Here is an 18,828-nt window from a genome sequence, read left to right as displayed (position 1 = left end):
ATGACAGTATTATTTATTAATTAATAATGTCATTAATTAATAATACAAAAATTATTAATTCAACGAAATCGATGGCTATAGACCTGGTTTAAGTGACTCTCGAGTTTTTCACACTATTTTATCCCACTTTAGAAAAAATTTTACGTCTGATAACAATGGACATCCCCTTGTCGTTCATAGGGTTTCGATCACACCCTAAATTCAGGGTTGGCTTCCTCTTCATGCGTGACAGATAAACGCATTAGGACATCTCGATAACTGCGATGTCCAAATCTCTCACGTCAGGCGAGATCGGGTTTCACTTTTTTTTTTTTACCTATTGCGACAATTTGATTGAAACGCTGACGCGATGTTTACGACGCTGTGTGATATGTTGGGGGCATTTTGATCCTATCGGCTTTGAAAAATGAAATAAAGCCCGGGTTCTGGATATCTCGCCGTATCGGACGGTTTCCACTAACCGATTTAGATATTACTTTCGTCCAAAATTTATGTGTTTCATACGTGTGTATCTGCCACTGCCGTTGCTATATATTGCGTATCTTGTCATCACACGTACGGCTAAACTGAAGTCTCAACAATAACTCGGAAAACATCTGATTCACTACCTAGAGTAGATATTAATTATTCATTAACGTAGTGCGATATCTTACTTAAATATATGGAAACTGTATAGAGAACTGTCTCAATAATCATTTTAGATTCGAAGATTCCAAAGGCTACAAAAAAGTAGCTATAAAATCGTTCATGCTTTACGATTTATCGCATTGTAGAATTGGCCACTTCAGATGATGGGTGTTCGTTTAGCTTTGACACTCGATGAAGTGTTTCCATGCTCGACGCATCGCGCCCCTGGAGTGTCGCTGTCTTCGATCTTTATCTCGTCACCTCTTTTCTTTCCGTCTAAGAGTTGGACTGAAACTAAAACTAACTGTAACCCCCGTAACTGTGTAACTACATTGCACAGCGCGCCACTTGTATAAATTAACTCGAATCTCAAGAAGTAAGTGCCTGGGGAGCAAAGCGCTAGTTGACTTGCTAATGCTATTTACTACCCCGCGTGCAGTGACGTAACAACATCGTACTCTTGGAAATTGTTCTTCCGAAGGTGAGACACTTGTACGAAGCACTCGGCGACAGACGTTCTAATTTCGACGTCTATCATCGTCGTCATCGTCCGGGATCTTTAGGGAGTCCGCACAATAAAAGGAACAGGGAACAGAGAATAAGAATTTCAATTTATCAGAAACTGTGTATTTGATAATACATGATTTCTGATAGGTTGAAATTCTTAGTCTCTGTTCTCTGTTCCCTGTTCCTTTTATTGTGCAGAGCTCCTTACATTCTTGTATCGGTGCGATGTGATGAGGGTACGTGCTTCATAGAAACATTAAGGTGTCGTTAGTTGCACCCAAAAGTGAGGACTATCCTTTAATAAGTTTACTGGAATAAACAAGCCGCTCACAAATTCCACCGATAACGTCATCTCCGTCTTTTACCCTACCTTTGTAAACCCTGTATCTTTTATCCACTACTGGATCTCAGCGCGATGTGTGCGTGACTGCGTCTTTTATTCGTTACGATCCGATTTCATTGCAACGCAGAGCAATTATTAAAATTTATGCTTGCGGCGATTACGTCCCTCACTGGCAACAATGTCGACAAGCAATAAAATTTCCTCCAACATCCCTTTGGCAAGTATACTTCGTATTTCGCCCCACCGCGCTCAGTTCCCGTTGAGCGTCACTTCAACTTCGCTTCGAAGTGAAGCGCTTCGAAAGTTCGTATCGCTTTCCACTCTCTCTTTATGCCTCGTCACGCAAAAGTTCGTTGAATTTTCGCGGGACTTTTCCACCTCCGTCTCATTCTTTTTCAAGCGTATTTCTCTCTCTTTTTTTTTTTTCTATGTGGATTCCCGTCGCTATGCGAAGGAGGCGGAACACAACCCCGATGCTCGACTGCCATGGCGTTACCATTCGACGGGAAAAGTCGACACTCGTCGCGCATTTCCTCGCATTTAAATAGCTCTGGATATAAATATGCAACGGAACTGGGAGATTTTATGCGGATTGCACCGGCGCCGCGGCTGTTTTCGATCCAATTTTCAAGATTGATTCGAAGCAATTTTGCCGCTAATCTCGCATAACACAGTCGACCTAGAAAGTGACTGAAAAAGAAAGTCTAAGAACTCAAGAGGACATTGCGTTCGATCTTTCAAGCTGACTGTTCATTTTACAAAGCGATTTTTAATCGTTGCTATGAATTTATCGCAAAAGAAGATCGATAAGTTTAATATTATTCTACTCTTGCAGGTATTAATTAAAAAACTGTAAACTCTCTTGGCTATTTTTGGTAAAAACTAATAAACACGGAAATGTAGTTCAAAGTAAACAAATATGTGTAATGTCAAGTTATACTTGTCATAAGACAATATATCTCACTTCTTTCAAATTATAGTATTCGTTTATACATAACTTTTGTACAAAGCAAGTTTTATTTAACTCAACGTCGTATGTGAAACTTAGCCCTACAATATTGTGAAAGAACATTGTTCTCCTGCGGATATCATGATCACTTGACATCAGTCATTACCTGTCACACAAATCTCAATTCATTGTTACAATTATTGGCGAATGTGACAACTCATGTTAATAACAGGTGAGTTTATAAAAAATACTAGATCTTTTATCTCGATTTAGATTATTTTCTACGCGGTTTGCCCTCGAACATATTCAACCCCGTGATGAGATGCATCGACTGTACCGTAATCAAGCAACAACCTACCTCTCACGCACAGCATTTCGGCGCGCGATCCATTATAACGGGGTATAAATTATTTAACTCAATGCATACAAATTACTTCAATGTAGCCTCTTTAATCACTTGTGGTTTGCTAAAACCGACGCTAGGCTCTCGTGCTAACTAACTTCGCGATCGAGCTCCAAATATACAAGCAATTCGTAGAATTGCGAAATAGGACAGACGGCATGAATTAACACCTATACTATTTTAATTTCAGGGTCACTCGTGCACCTATTCATACGTCGTTAATAATACGTTTCTCTGAATTCGACATGCATATCAAGGAAGTAACAACTTCGATCGATAGTTTGACGCGACATTAATCGATACGAATAAAGTTGACGCGGCTCGTTTTAAACGCGGCCGCGTGTTCTATTTTTCAATGGAAACAGAGATAGATATAGAATAATAGTCGGAGAACCGATATGAGTCTTCGCGGTAGAACAATTACGTGGAACTCTATGCGCACGTCGTGACATAGCGAGCCGTTTATAACCGCGTCTTGTATGCATCGAACGAAGATCTGCGATCGATTTCAATTTCAAGGACGATCATCAGTCCCGTCACGTAATTTGCCAGAAAGGAAGCAGGAACCTAACGCTCTATTCTGATCGATAAGAAAATATATTGATCGGCACAGGCGATTAACGGAATTGTATGTTACGTGAGTCGTTTACTGGAACGTATCTTGCTTACATCAGAACTCGTATACAGGACACGTGATATCATAAAAAAATAAAGTTTAAATACATATATATACATATAAACTGAATTTTTCTCAGTTATATATGTACATGGCCAATATGTCAACTTTGCACACATTTGTTAAATATTGGCCTACATTCAATATGGATAATTACATACAATATATGGATAATTACATATGTCATGTATGTATATAATATTTGCTGTTGGCAAATATTGGCCATATATCGTTAGAGAGGAGGCACCTTAACTGATATAAAAATTAAATGTTAATCTTTCAAATGTTCAAAAGACCTTGCACGGAAAGAATGATTTTGCAGAAGTATCTACAAAAAAATTTAGCTATAGATCTAAAAATAATTTTGTTATATCATCAACATAATTATTATAATTAGAAATCTTAAGCATGATGAGCAATGCTGCAAAAAAGTTTTGACATTCTAGCAACCAATTTGAATTTTCCATAATTATTTTGATTTAGATACCGATTTAGATAAATTTTTATATAGCTATTTCAGCAAAATCGTTCTTTCCGTGCAGGGTCTCTTGAACATTTGGAAGATTAAAACTTAATTTTTAACAAAATTATTTTCAGATCTGTATCTAGCTAAATTTTTAGATACTTCAGCAAAATCGTTCTTTTCACAAGTAAACAATTACATTGGACCAATTATTCGAAGTTATTCACGGAATAAAGAGAAAGGTTTTCTTAAAGATATTTCTTTAACAACTACACGCTTGTTTGCGCTCTTCATGAAAAACTGTTTCAAATTGCTTTCCGATCCCGAGAAATCATCCGTAATACGTAAGGAAGAAGATATAGGGGGATGAAGAAAATTCAGAGACAGCGAAAGTTCTATACTTTGACGTTACCAACGAAATTTATCCTCGCCTCATTTACTAATCTCGTCACGCCACAGCGTAGCACTTGACAAAATGTAAATCCGCATCGAGCAGGCGGCGACGGTTCACTTAAGGGTATAGAGAACTCCGTGTGTACATGCTCTACATATACATGGCGGATTACAGCCGCGAACGACGTTCGCTTCGTCCGTTGTTACCGCAGATTGCTACGATGCGAATGACAGTGCTTAACTTTTCGTTCGCACGGAAACTTCAATCTAAACTTTCTTTACCAACGTCGTACCGACGATGTGCTCTGGGTTTTTTCACCCTTAAACCCAGCGGCTCTCTCCACTCTTCCGCATCTTGACTCGCATGACATTTTTGCCGCCTGGGATTTTCCGACGTTAGTTCCCCCACGGACGATTCTTCCCGCGTTGCTACCAGTTTACCACAACTTCGGCCGCGGCTTTCGCTCACCGGGGACGAGCGATGTAGCAGAAGAAAAAGAGATCTTAGACCTCTCAAGTGCTGGTATTACATCCAGGATGAGTTCTGGACAACGACGAAGCCAAGATAGATCGTAAAAAATGACCGTCGACGCTCGTAAAAAAAGAAATTTTGTGCAAGAAAAGCTACGTCCAATCGAGACGAAGATGCAATTCGTGCTACGAATATTGTCTTTAAGTAGAATTGCATCAATAGTTTCATACAGATGTAAAAAAATGCATGTATATTTATATATGAATTACACATATATTTTCGAATATAAATTACCAATGTGAATTACGATGACACAGAGAATACACAATATATATAATCATATCAATATTGTCATATATGACTGATATATTATATATTTCCGTATAGATGAAGAATATAACTTAAAATATAACTTAAAATACAAACTAAAATGAATATAACTTAAAAATATAACTAAAGTAATGTATATTTATCTTTAATCTAAAATATTTTAATTCGAAAGAGATGAAACTTCTCACCATTCTTCATGTAGATATTATTCATAGCTAGTGCAAATATAAGATTTAATTTCTATATATAATATATAGAAATATATATATATATATATATATATATATATATATATAATATCAATGAGAAGATCAAATTTATCTCAAATATCTTGCACATTAGAAAATTAAATAATTGATTATGCTTATAATATTCTTAATTGTTGTATTTTAAATATAATGCATTTATATGATAGCATTATTAAAAAAGCAATCGATCTATAAGAAAAGAATCGTCGAAATGTACAAATTGATAAAATCTTCCGACAAAGTTGCATTTCGTCGAATGACCATCGTGGTGTGCGTAGTGTTGGTTGCAAAAGCGGATATCGCGGTTCTAAATCCAAGCCACAGAGTTATGCCCCTTAAATCCAAGTCAGGCCGACTGCCAAGAATACTTCGAGAAATTTACTGCTCTGAGAATCAAGGGAGCAATAACGTTCTGTAGGATTGAAGTTATATTTCTCGATATATATATATATATATACCTTCACAATATGATAATGATATCTGTCTATGCTTGAAGTACTTAGTGCAGATTTAACATTATTACGAATGACGGGAGACATGGAATTTAACGAATGAACTGCATTCTCAGCATTCTTAAATATATTTTACTAATTTTCTGAGAGAATGATCAATATACAACGACTATTGGTACAAGCTCGTATCTGTCTTATTGTGGTATTTTTTAATCGACAATCTCTTCGTAATTCCGAGAGTAATCTTAGGTGATATGTTAAAAGGACAGTTAATGCAATTAAATCAAGGAAAAAAAGGAACAAGATTGAAAAATTATAAATTATTTCTTTTATAAAAATTAATGAATAATGATGGAAATTGCTAATTTATTTATTTGCAACGGAAAAATAGAAGAAAGACTCGTTACAGATATAATAGGTATCTTTTACCATATTTACAATGACTGATGTCTCTCTTTCAAATATTTAAAATAATTCTAGAACATTTAACAACTATGGGACAACGCGATACTACAAATACTTTAAAACGTTTTTTGATTGATCAATTTGTGAAATTCTTTCTTTTAATTAGTCCATCAAAAAACCAAAGATAATAACCAATGAATAATATGAGCGATTATGACTGCATTCAAGTCATGATTCAATTTTAGCGTACGTATATTATTACATAACTGAAACATTCGCTCTTTAATGTTAATCTTGATAACTGAAAGAGAAATAGTATATACTAGATTTCTCATTCTCTCTCTCTCTCTCTCTCTCTTTCTCTCATTCTGTAGATTTGTTAATTTAAAATTATCTTTTATCCTATGAAATACCGACATATTAATTATTGAAAAGAATTGAAAATTTAGAAATTTTTACTAATTAGTTACAAAAAGTACAAATCGAGAAAGGATCTTTATTCCATTTCAAGCGAATATTACTTTTTCGACAGAATTTTAATTTAAATGTTATTTTTTCTCTTTTCTCTCTCTCTCTCTCTCTCTCTCTCTTTCTCTGTCTCTCTCTCTCTTTCTCTGTCTCTTCCCTTCCTCATCTCTTGTTTTTATGTGAAGATAGACATTGTTGAATATTAAAAAGTTATGTAAAATATACATATTATCCAATTAAATTTTTACTAAGGAAAAATGGATTCTACATACAAATTGCTCAAAGCATTTCCATGCAAAAGGAAAAAAAACGAAAATTTGGGATGCATTGTGTATGATTCACAATGTTACTCATGTTATGTCACGTACACAAATTTATTTACTAATACTTCTCCTTTCTATATCTATCTCTTTTACTTTGTGAAAATTAAATCTTGCATCTTAATCTGTTGAAAAGCTGACACAAAATTACCTTTGCATTCGTTAGAGCACATTAACACAAAGCTAATGTTTCACTACGTTAAGTCCCAAACGTAATTTTATTGCACTCGTTGAGTGTACATCGTTAGCTTGACGAATAATGTCACTGGCAAAGCTAACAATAAATCTACGACGACAAAGAATAATCACGTTTTCAATGCAATTCTATTGCATGTTTTATTCTGAAAATTAATTGGTCACAGACTTCGTGTATAATATTCTTATTTTTAAAAACTCTGTTATTGATTATTCATATATATAAATAAGAAATGCACTTATTATATTACATAACTTTATTCATTCATAATGTTATTTTAATGCACCTTATGCTTTCATTAAACTCCATGCGAAAAATGATTATAAATATATGACCATTATATACGATCATATTTAAACATATGTAATTTTAAATACATTTGATATGCAATGTGATATGTAATATAGAAGTGTTGCTTATATTAATTGACACTATGATAATATTAAATTAAGAATAGAAGCAAAACAAAAGTATTGCTGAGCAAATAATCGGAATGTAATCGAGAATTTATAATCATTTGCCTGGTTCGATGAAAGCATGAGGTTTAAAATAATGTTTCTGAATTTAATGGATGAAATTATGTGATACATAAGTGCAGCTCTTGTTTCACGATGCTATGGCACGAACTCATCAATTATTACGTGAATATATAATGACATGATTGTACTATAAATGTGTATTATATTAATTATGTTACAACATGCACATAAATAATTATTACTAATCCTTCTTGTTTGAAATATAATTTAAAAAGAAATGATTAAAAACTTTATTTTTTTTCTTGTATATTATGTATCAACGGAATACATAATTATCTATTACTAAACTAATGGAAACAGTAACTCATTCATGATATATTTAAAAAAGAGAAAAAGCAAAATTTTTTATTTTATCGATCTTGTATAAAAACTTAGACTTTGCATATTTTTTCTACATGTATTTTATTCTCTTTATTTCGTGTGTATATATATATATATATTTTTTTTTTTTAAACTCAACCGAGATATAAAATCTTCGACGACGAAAAAATAAAGTCAATTAGTGAACTTCGGAATCATTTTGCGGGATTATCCAATCCCGCCAAACTTATCGTCGGAAATGATTTCCATAACTAATTGAGTGTGCTACTTCACGATTACTTTTCAAACTAGTGCAATACCTTTTTCTCTTGCAAAAATAGCAAGCAATTTACCATTAATATCATTTTTTTAAGTCTTAATATCTTGTTTTTGTGATTATAATTGATGATAAACATATTATAAACTGTAGCAAGGACACCGAATTATAAATAAACAAATATTAATATCTTTTGTCTACAAAATAACTGGAATCTGTCCCTCTTAATAAATTATTTCATTGACTATGAAGAGCTGAATATTTGATCGAAGAAAAATGAAGAGAACAATGTTTATTTCACAAAAAAAGAAGCGTCAAAATAAAATCGATATCTTCTCCTAAATCCAGTATTATAATAGGGGAAATAGTGTGGGCTAGATTGTGGATTTGTGATTCAATCAGAGCATTAGTCGACTGAATACCATGAGGTACGATGTGCGATCATTGACCGTTCCATCTGCACGTATTGCGATATCATTCGATTATGATGCCTGGGTGAATCGTAATTATGTCTCGCAATTCGCAGCCGGAATGGGTGACAGTCTGATGGGGGATAGCTACGACAGCGTTAGGAGCGGAATAGGTCGTCTTAACAGCCCTGGAGACACGGATGGCACATAGAATAATAGGTTACTCCGGCAACCTGGGTTAGTCCTTGTTAGCAAGACCGAGAATGCACAATGTATGCAAACACTGTAGCGCGTCCTCGTATTCCCCCGAAATGCTCGAATTACTGTTCTTCGTCCAATAGGATGCTCACCTAGCTGTCAGGATGCTTTTGCAGCTCTCTTCGAAGCTAATGGAGAGGCGCGACGATCTGTTTTCCTTAAAGCACTTCAGCCATCTCGCGCGGCGCGTTTATCTCGAGGAAATGGTGCGATACGTCTCGCCTGTGGCAATTTTCTTTTTCCGAAATATATTGCCTCTCCCCCATATTGCGATGTCGACACGTCTCGGTATACCAAGACATGGCATTAAACATTTACATTTTCAACTGTTATTAAATGCTACTATCTTCCGTAATTATTCATGCCTATCATGCCTACGTAAGTATACTAGAAAATTTATTAGAAGTCTGAAAGTACTTACCTAAGAAATAAAGATGCAAATCAAGTAAAATGATAAACAAAATAAAATTTATAAAATTCTTATAATCATATATTCTCTTAAAATAGTAATGGTTCATGAATATTCTCGCTAATAAAGAAAAGCTGAGCTCTTTCAGTAGAACGGCAAAATAATTGATGGGTATTTTACATCATTAAGTACAACAGGAAATGGAGATATGTATCGGGTAATATCGTATTAAGTACGTATTGTGTAACATGTACGCCCACGTTGTTAAATTCAAGCACAAAAATTTCGTTCACGTTCGAAATGGAAAAGTATAATGGAAGCGTAACATAAGTACGTTGCGAGTAAATTCGTCTCACGTACTGTAGAAATTTTACCTTCTCGTGCCATTCATTCTTTGGTCTTAATGGAGAGGAGTATGTAAGATCAAGTAAGGAAAGATAAGAAAATGAGCTTGTTTGTGTAAAACAGATGAAACGTATTCTCTTTATTCGTATTCGTATGCCATCGAGTTTTATCTTACGCGATCGGACATCTCTCGGACTTAACGGATGTGTAACGGATGATATTCGGACATTAGTGACTATAATTCTAGGGCCAGGCTCGTGTCTATTTACAATAGATCTTTGTACAAAAACTAGTTCCATATAAACAGTAAAATCCACGTTCGTGTGCCGCATCAGTGATCGGGAACGAAGACGTCGCTCCTTAAGAGATTCTCTCGAGTTCGGCGAAGTCTTTTGAACGAATTTATTTTCTGTCTGAGTTGTTATAAAAATTTTGCGTACGAAAAACATGAGCAGTGATGAGCTTCGAATACGATCACATTAATATCGTTAGTATTTTGAGGATAAGGCTGGAGAATGAGCTTTGATCGAAAAAATAATATTCTCGATCGTATTACCTTACAATTACTGTAAGGGCATCTACTTCAAAGTAATTTTAATAGATTGTAAAAGTTTCAAAAGAATTAATATGTTAAGATCTATATATAAAGACGTCATTTTATGCGCGACTTGAAAAACTGGAAGTATATGAATAAAGTATAAAGCGCCATTAAAATTTTTTTTAGCTCGCTTTGACCCAGCCTCATCTCCCTCGTTATTGACATTAACTACTTTTAGGGGTTAGACTCTTTGTACGTTACGATATACCGTTTATACCTCAGTATGGCAGTAAAGAAATATTTTTGGACATGTACGGATACCTCTCTAACTTGCTAATGTCATTTCACCTCGTTTTCCCCGTAAAATTATATATGAAAATGTATCGCCGTCCCCGGCGGCATCGGCATAACGTAATCTCGAGGAGAGACCGCGTTCCCATCAATACGATCTGGAACACACCATCAGCCTCTCTATGGTTTTGTACAGTAAACGTTAAGTGTGTTTCGCGGAGTGGTTCGAAATTCGTGTACCAACTATGGGAAGATACCGCGTTAGACTTCGTGCTCGCGTCTCGGGGATCCACGGATCTCTACGCTGCTCTCCGCCCGTACTCGTTACATTTACACGTGTAAATATAATCGCCGACGGCGTCTTAGAAGCTCACGAGGTTGATCCCGCAGGGAAACCCTTCGAACTTATATACAGCTCTCCTGTATCCGATTCGAGCGTGTCACCACTTCAGGTTGATGGAATTTGCCTTGCGCGGAGATCGACGATGAAACGGGCCTCTGTGGCATCGACGAGAGTCCTTTGCTCGTCCTCTGAAGGCTATAATATATCTGAAAGCAGGAATCACGTCCCACATTCATCAGACTATTTTATTGATTAAAAAAAAAGATATATGTGTTATACAGTACATTAGTTTTAACGTGTGAAAACGGTATTAAGAGCATATTCGTCAAAAAATTTTAATATATTTAATTTAATCCTTTCGCTGATGACACATGTACACAAAAGAGATTTCAAATTAATGAAATTGTGTGAAAGCAAATGACATGTGCTGATTCCGTCCAGAAAAACTGCCATAAACTTTCATTTCTATGATCTCGATGACTTAATATAATATATATTTTATAAAGTTGTTATTATTCGAAGATAATTTTAATATTTTGAACATTGTGTACTACTTTTTTAATACCAATTATTAATTTAACAAATCGATGAATCAATTATTGATTGATAAATTTTTATTTCTCGTCGTGTATTTTTTAAATATGGCACAATTAATTTAGCTATCTAAATAGAAAGCAATCGCTGAAGAAGAACAGCGGAATACGAAGACGAGTTACGCACATCGGGACTGGCCTCGTCAAATTATCGAGAAAACTTCGACGTAATTAAACTTACGAAAGCGCAGATAACTCAAGATCCTGCTAAACCGGAAAAGTTAAAGTGGGAGACTGCCGCATATTGAAGCAACCGATTCCTCCTCTTGACTAACTTCCCATCACTTTGCTTCGAGCTTCTAATATTTAAAACAGCCTTTCTGATTTTGCTTTGCAGAAGTTAGATGCAATATTTCAACGAAGATCAAATCAGACATTAAAAATAAAAAATGCAGCGCTTATTTGATGCGCTCGAACATAATTCGACCTACTTTTTCCTTGTTCCTTCTCGCTCACTAATTTTAATTTGCGCGAAAATATTAAGAAGTCTTCTCGTTCAAAATTTTGTTAGAATATTAAATAAGTATTATTTGTAATGGAAATATTATAATGTTATGAGTCATATTGAATTCATTTTCTAATCTTAATATAATTGCATTTTCCTTAAATCATAGTTATCATGAATTTCTTCCTTAATGAAGAATTAATTTTTTATGATTTAAATAATACTTATGGATTAATGACGAAAAAATAATAAAATAAGATGCAATATTATATTACAATCGCTTACGTTTTGGTTGTTACGCTGATTGTAGGCGTCCATCGCCATCTGCTTAAAATCAGCCATCGTGGGCGGATGATTGTAAGCGCTTTGCTGAGACACGTGATTTTGCGGATAATTTATGGTAGGCGTTGGCAGGCAGTCAGTCAACATCGGATCCGGAGGCAGGTCCAGACCGTGCTGAACGATCGGCCTTTTCTCCGGCGAAGCATCTTCATCGGTGGTGCGATCTTTCTTTCTTCGTTGTGGCGGTGTTTTATAGACGGGGGTATATGTTAGGGGTCTTCTTTCTGCGGACAGATTTACGGAAGCCATGCAGAGACCGAACGACTAAGCCGCTTAGTCGATTAAATCAGGAGAAAGGAGCAGCCATTTTTTTTATAAGTACTTTATTTCTTGTAAATGTGAAAAAACATAAGCTTCACGACCGATTCGTAGTTATGGTTTTCATCTTTTTTTTTTCGAGAAAAGTAGAAATTGTGCTTAAAAAAAACCCTGCAAGAATTTGCACTATTCTATCGATGAAACTTTCATTACGAAAGGCGAAATTTACGAGAGATCTCTCGATTTTTAAGTATTTCAATCCAACTTCATTTCCCGACATTATCATTATTCACGTAGTTCGCTCGCTGCGACGTAGTTCGCGTATTAATATCGCAAATGGAAATGTATTTTCATGGAAAAAGTAACATCGCGCTGAAATGAATTTAAATGAGAAATTTGTTTCATGGACTCGTTTGCTATAAGTACAAAAACTAACATTACGTGTTTATTATTATACACTTGGAAAATGATGTCAGATAGAAGGAATTTATTATATTCATGTTCACGCAGAATATTTTTTCGAAAGTACATATTTATCAGCAGTATGTTTATCTCTTTCGATAATATTTTATGGAAGTTCTTAATTTGATACAATTACAAAATTAATTATATAAAGAGCTCAGTTGAATTATTATTGGTAGGCTGAAAGATTCATGTATAATTTACAAACGAAGTCGTACGTAAATTATAAAATATCGGCTATTGAATGTCGATGTAATATTTCTATATGCTGCTAATAATCTAACCATATTACATTTATGCATACATAAAGATTAACAGAATATACGATTCAACACAAGAAATTTATGGATAATATAATATGAATTTATTGGAGAAAATGGGAAAAATATTTATATATTTAGTAATGTTGATTTAAATTTTTAAATCAACAATTTGTTTAATTTAATTTAATATTAAACGTACTGTCTTTATTGCTCGTATTACTGCATCTCTTTTTTTCGAAGTCTGCAAAAATAATCACAGCCAACGATATTTTCATTTTAGAATTCTTTACTACAATATTTATTTAATTATCTCTTATCAAGAACACATAGAGATATTTATTTTGTTTATTTAAAAATATAGTACTATAGAAACGAACAATAAGATATATTAAAAATAAGATATATTCATCTATACCATGCGTTTTAAAAATTAAAAATATAATTAATATTTCTTCTTATAATTGAAATTTGGAAACTTATTGAAATTTTTCGCATGTATAGATAATTTTATTTTTTAGTAATTTTATATTTCTTCGAAAAAAATCAATATCAAATATTATTATTATTATCATTTCACTTCTATTTTCTTCCGGTGATTTCGACAAAATTGAAAAATAATGCATATGTGATGGCCCAGCTAGTCTCTAGTCGACATAAAAAAAGGGCCAATATACACAATTCATGCAAGCCTTTTTCAACGAAATACTGACGAACTTACCATATTCGTTGGGAATGATGTCCGGATCGATGTCATCGACCGCCTGCTTGGTCTGAGGATGCACCGGAGTGGTTGCACCTGCATTAGGCGGCTCGCATACGATGGGAGCGTGCTTTGGACTTCCGGGTCGGCCGGTGGAGTGCTTCCGGTAGAGCGCCGCTAGAATTCCAGCAACGGCCAGGGCCAAAAGGGTCGCCATGGCTGCCAAGCCCAGCAACAACGGATTCAGCATCGATGCATCGGTATTGCCTGCCGCGACAGTCGATGCAAAATGCTCGATCAACTGGAACTTCTATCGATCTCTCCGGAGGGATATTCCTACTCCCTCGCTATACAGTAACGCAACCCACCCCGCTTTTCCTAATCCTACGTTTTATCCAACTATATAAAATAGAACTTTGCTATTTGTAGGAAGCGCTATAAGTAACTTTTCTTTCATCACTCGCTTTCTCACGTCTCGATGAAAGGAAAGAAAGAAATAGCGATACGACGATATAGTTAAGGGATACAATTGGCTTTTCGTACTTTTCGATTACCAACGCGGATTGTATCGCATCACTCGTCGATCGTCGCTGCAAATTCGTGAACGGAATCCAGAGATCGTAGTAAATGTTTTGTACGTTTTCCAGTTACTAAATGACTTCGCCAGGCATATTTGTTTTGCGTTTCCAAGCCTTCTCCTTTGTATAGGTGAACAAGGGTGTTAGAAAGGAAGCGATTCAATGTTTCTCTATTATCGACGCGTGACACCGTCTCGTACAAAGAGTACGTATAGCGCTACATCGAAAAGGGATCATTGAACAAGAGCGCCTTGATACACATATGTCGCAAAGCGCTACCCTGAAAGTGGCCTGATTGCAAGAGCGAAACTTCCTTTGTGATAATGCCGCTTACAAAGTGACGCTAGAGCTTGAGATGCTTCAGAAAAAAATCTGCTACTGTTGTCCGACACGGGGTAGTTTCTCAGATAATACGCGTATTTAAAAGATGTTCCAAAATTTTATCAAAAGACATTTTAAAGACATTTTTAAGATTCTGAAAAGATGTCTGAAAGTTATCTTAAATACGATATTTTTTGGAGTACGTACAGCTATTTACGTTGATCATAATATTGATTAAACTGTAATATTAATTAGAATACACACGGCCTAGCAATCTGGATAGAACATAAAAGTATACAAGGTAAATGTACCAATTATTGGAAATGACAACAAATTATGATAATAAATATTGAGTTTCTATATATGTACAACTCTAAATAAATTCGTTGTCTATAAAAATTTGATAAGACGAGTTTATTTAGAATAAACATGTTATTAAAGACTTAATTTCAAAACTTTAAATATTTCATCCAATAATTAGGTCTATATCCATTAACTAATGTATTTACCTTACGAAGCCATTTGCATATTCAAGTATTCTATTCTGAAAGAACGTAGAACAGTATTCTCTTTATATTTTATCCCTCCCTTCTCTTTTTTTGCTGTAATTACTGATTATCAAGAAAATAAGAGCCATCAATATCAAATGGCCGGTTTAATAAGCATAATAATAATCAACGAAAGTATGTTATTACTAGGGTGGGGGGGGGAGGAGGAGGGGGGACTCGATTGCAGTTCAACCCTTCTACATAAATGTCCTGTCGCATTGGCGTAATATATCGCATATACGAACACCTACATCCTGCTGACCCACCGTTTTCTGCATGCACGCGTATGCGTATCTCTCTTTGCATACAAGCGCACGAAGCGAGCGTATCTCGCCGCAAGGAAGATATAATTACATCAATTAACGCACACCCTGCCGCGCGCGTACACCCGTAAAACTACCCCTTCCTACAAGAACATTCGCGCAAGTCCATCCTTCCTCCGAGTTATCTCGAGCCAGCTCGTGTCACCCCTAAATATAAACCGGTTTATGTATACGTGAGCATCGGAGACTATGTCCTGTCGACTCCGCGTTTCCTCTAATTCCCTCATGTGTCATATCTATTTTGCTTGATTTTTTTCAGGCAAAATCATGCTATATACGAACTACCATTTCAAACAAATCCCTTTAGCACAAAACGCGTTGTGTTTCGACCTGTTTACTCTCGAAAAATCTTTAGAGTGGAATCTAACTCTAAAGAGTGAAATTTCACTCTTAAAAATTGACAACTGATTACCACTCTTTTTCAACACTGGTTTAATTGTAACTCTTTGTCACTTTTTAGAATTAGATTCAACTCCAAAAATTTTTAAGTAGATATGCAATATAGCAGAATAAAAAATACAGCAGAAGAAAAATTACAATTGATCAGAGAGTGCGGTATTATTCATACATGAAACATACGAAAATATTATTTTACAACGTTGCAGCAATCTCCTTAACAATAGCGGACACTGCAAATACAAGTTCCGTATTTTGCCATTATGGTGCTCGTGGTAACTAAAGTTTAAACGAGCGGTAATTTCTGAACTGACAAGCTTGCAGCTCAGTTAAAAACACGAAAAGACAGCGGTGATGCGCCTTTTGAAGCTCATTTAGTGCTAGAAGACCACGACCCATTCAGGATCTTAAAGGAATGAAATAGTGTAAACGAGATCGCTCCTACGAGGGTAGGCATGTTCATTAAAGCATTTGAAGCTTATTCATTTTCTTAGTTTATTGTTTAAAGAGATATAATAATTAAAAGAGATGTTGTTTCTTTTTCGTAGTTATATTAATATATTATATATCATTTTATACATACACATATGTATATATAATATATATATATACACACACACACATATATATATATGTATTCGTATATATACATGATATATTTATTTATTTATTAATTATCGATTATTTAAAGAAAATATTACATATGAGAATCATAACAATTTTTATCAATTAATAAGATGAACGTCCCAGTGACCGATCACGTTCCTATAATGTCCGGACATTTACACAAAATTTTATTTGTTTATATTATTATTAATTTTAAATATTTTTTAAATATAATATTATGATTTAATTATAATCTTGAAATATAATTAAATTATAATATGTAATATAAAAGCATTTGATTAATATTATAATAATAAATAATAATGTCGTGTAAGTGTCTAGACATAGGTTCATGTCCGATCACTAGAATATTTATCTTAATTATAGTCTCTATTTAGCCATTTCAGCATTTTGAAAATATGACATTTTAATTCTTTTTCTTAGAATTTATGTGAAAATAATTTTTAATTTAAATTTTATGATACTTATTATGGACGTTGGATTGAAATGCATTTTGTGTACATAAGTAATTATATTCTGTAATTTGTTCTTCAAGTTAATTGTTACATGATTACGCGTATAAAGGAAATGGCATGTACTACGCATCCGCTCGGTAAATTAATGCTTCTGTTTGAGCAAATTCTATTTTACGTATCTTACGCTTAGTTAATGGCTGTTCCGCATGAATATTGCGGGCTGCAACGAGAAATAGCGAAATTTAAGATTATTATTAGCCGAGATTTTAAAACATTCTATTTCTACGTAAATATGGAACATAAAATTACATTAAAGTAATAAAGAAAATGATAGAACAAAAATATTCCTTTTCCCAATTTTAATATTTCGTATTATTTCGTATTTAATTCAGCATTTATTCGCGTTTTATAATATTCAGTCTTTTACTGCAATATATTTAAACAGCATCTATAACAAATATATATATATATATATATATATATGTTTAGATTATATATATAACCTTTAATACATATGATGGATCGTTCATATTTGGATTAATTTTCATTACGTTTATAACAGTTTACAAATTTATTAAGTGATTCTTTATACATATATTTTAATATCTTTAGAAAGTATTTGCACAGTTACGCATTAAAAAAAAACAAAAGGATAATACTATTATTTAGCCAAGTGCTCCTAGTATTTCGAAGGAAAGAAATACGCAGGACACGAATATAAATAACTTCATCGTGTATACTAAGAGATAATATTAGTACATTTCAAATTGAGGTTTTAACTGTTCGTATAAATAAATGCGTAGTTTAAAGTTAGCCTTGACAGTATATTCATCAAAAGCATCGCGTGCTTGCGTAAATTGCAAGCGAATAAATTCTTTGCGAAAGTCCATTATGCAAATATTATTGAGCGAGAGGATATGTACCTAAGAGAAGCGCTTCTTAAGGGGTTGCTGAAAAAAGATGTTTAAGACGCATAGCATTAAATACATAAAATTTCATCTTGCGGGCATAACGACCGAAGTTTGTTAATAAGAAATTGATAGATTGCTCCTTGCGAACTGTCGGTAGTAAAATCTGGATAGCGTTTCTGCTTGGTTAATATATGATAAGACAGTCGATTAGACAGTCGAGTGAAAAGAAAAAGTGATCGAATTATTAATCAAAACGAGCTGATAAAATATGTGCAGACCGACGCGAGCAATTCCAATTACATATATAAGAGAAACCGACAAGAAGAAGCGACTTGTCACGTTTAATCTCAATATATCGGCTTCCTAGATCGACTATCGTCGGTGCCGATCCGTTGAAATTTTTAAAAGAGCCGTAAATCCGCTGTTATCCTGTGGAAGACAGAGATAGTTGGAATTCTCGGCTTGACGGGTACCTAGGGAGCATTCGTGATACTCGTTAAAGTTTGATTAGACTTTGATTGCCGGCGGAAAGCGGACCAATTTAAACTCCGCCTCGCGGACTGAGAGTAAAATAATAAAAAAAAAAAAACGAAGGCGGAAAGAGAGGGAGAGAGAGCAAGTGGAACGACATCCGGCGACCAAGT

At 34.4% G+C, this 18,828-nt stretch overlaps 1 protein-coding gene across 5 annotated transcripts in view; it reads right to left on the bottom strand.

The window, feature by feature from the left end:
* LOC105144505 (synaptogenesis protein syg-2) overlaps positions 1-18,828 on the bottom strand; it is a 249,745-nt gene that overhangs the window by 92,656 nt on the left and 138,261 nt on the right. For 2 of the 5 annotated variants that reach the window (XM_087408385.1, XM_011053445.2), the window contains 3 exons: positions 14,044-14,292; positions 12,286-12,566; positions 9,897-11,168 (listed from right to left, as the gene is read on the bottom strand). The exons of 1 other annotated variant lie outside the window; for it this stretch is intronic. In XM_087408385.1, coding sequence (XP_087264511.1) covers positions 11,025-11,168; positions 12,286-12,566; positions 14,044-14,292 — 674 coding nt within the window. In that variant the 3' untranslated portion in view covers positions 9,897-11,024. Of the gene's footprint in view, positions 1-9,896; positions 11,169-12,285; positions 12,567-12,720; positions 13,567-14,043; positions 14,293-18,828 lie in introns of those variants that run through there. 2 more of the 5 variants (XM_087408387.1, XM_087408386.1) reach the window with 2 other exon arrangements.

This window comes from Acromyrmex echinatior, chromosome 8 (assembly GCF_024713525.1).
Source record: "Acromyrmex echinatior isolate Ae372 chromosome 8, ASM2471352v2, whole genome shotgun sequence".
Taxonomy (NCBI): Eukaryota; Metazoa; Arthropoda; class Insecta; order Hymenoptera; family Formicidae; genus Acromyrmex; species Acromyrmex echinatior.
This window is presented reverse-complemented; position numbering and strand designations above follow the sequence as displayed.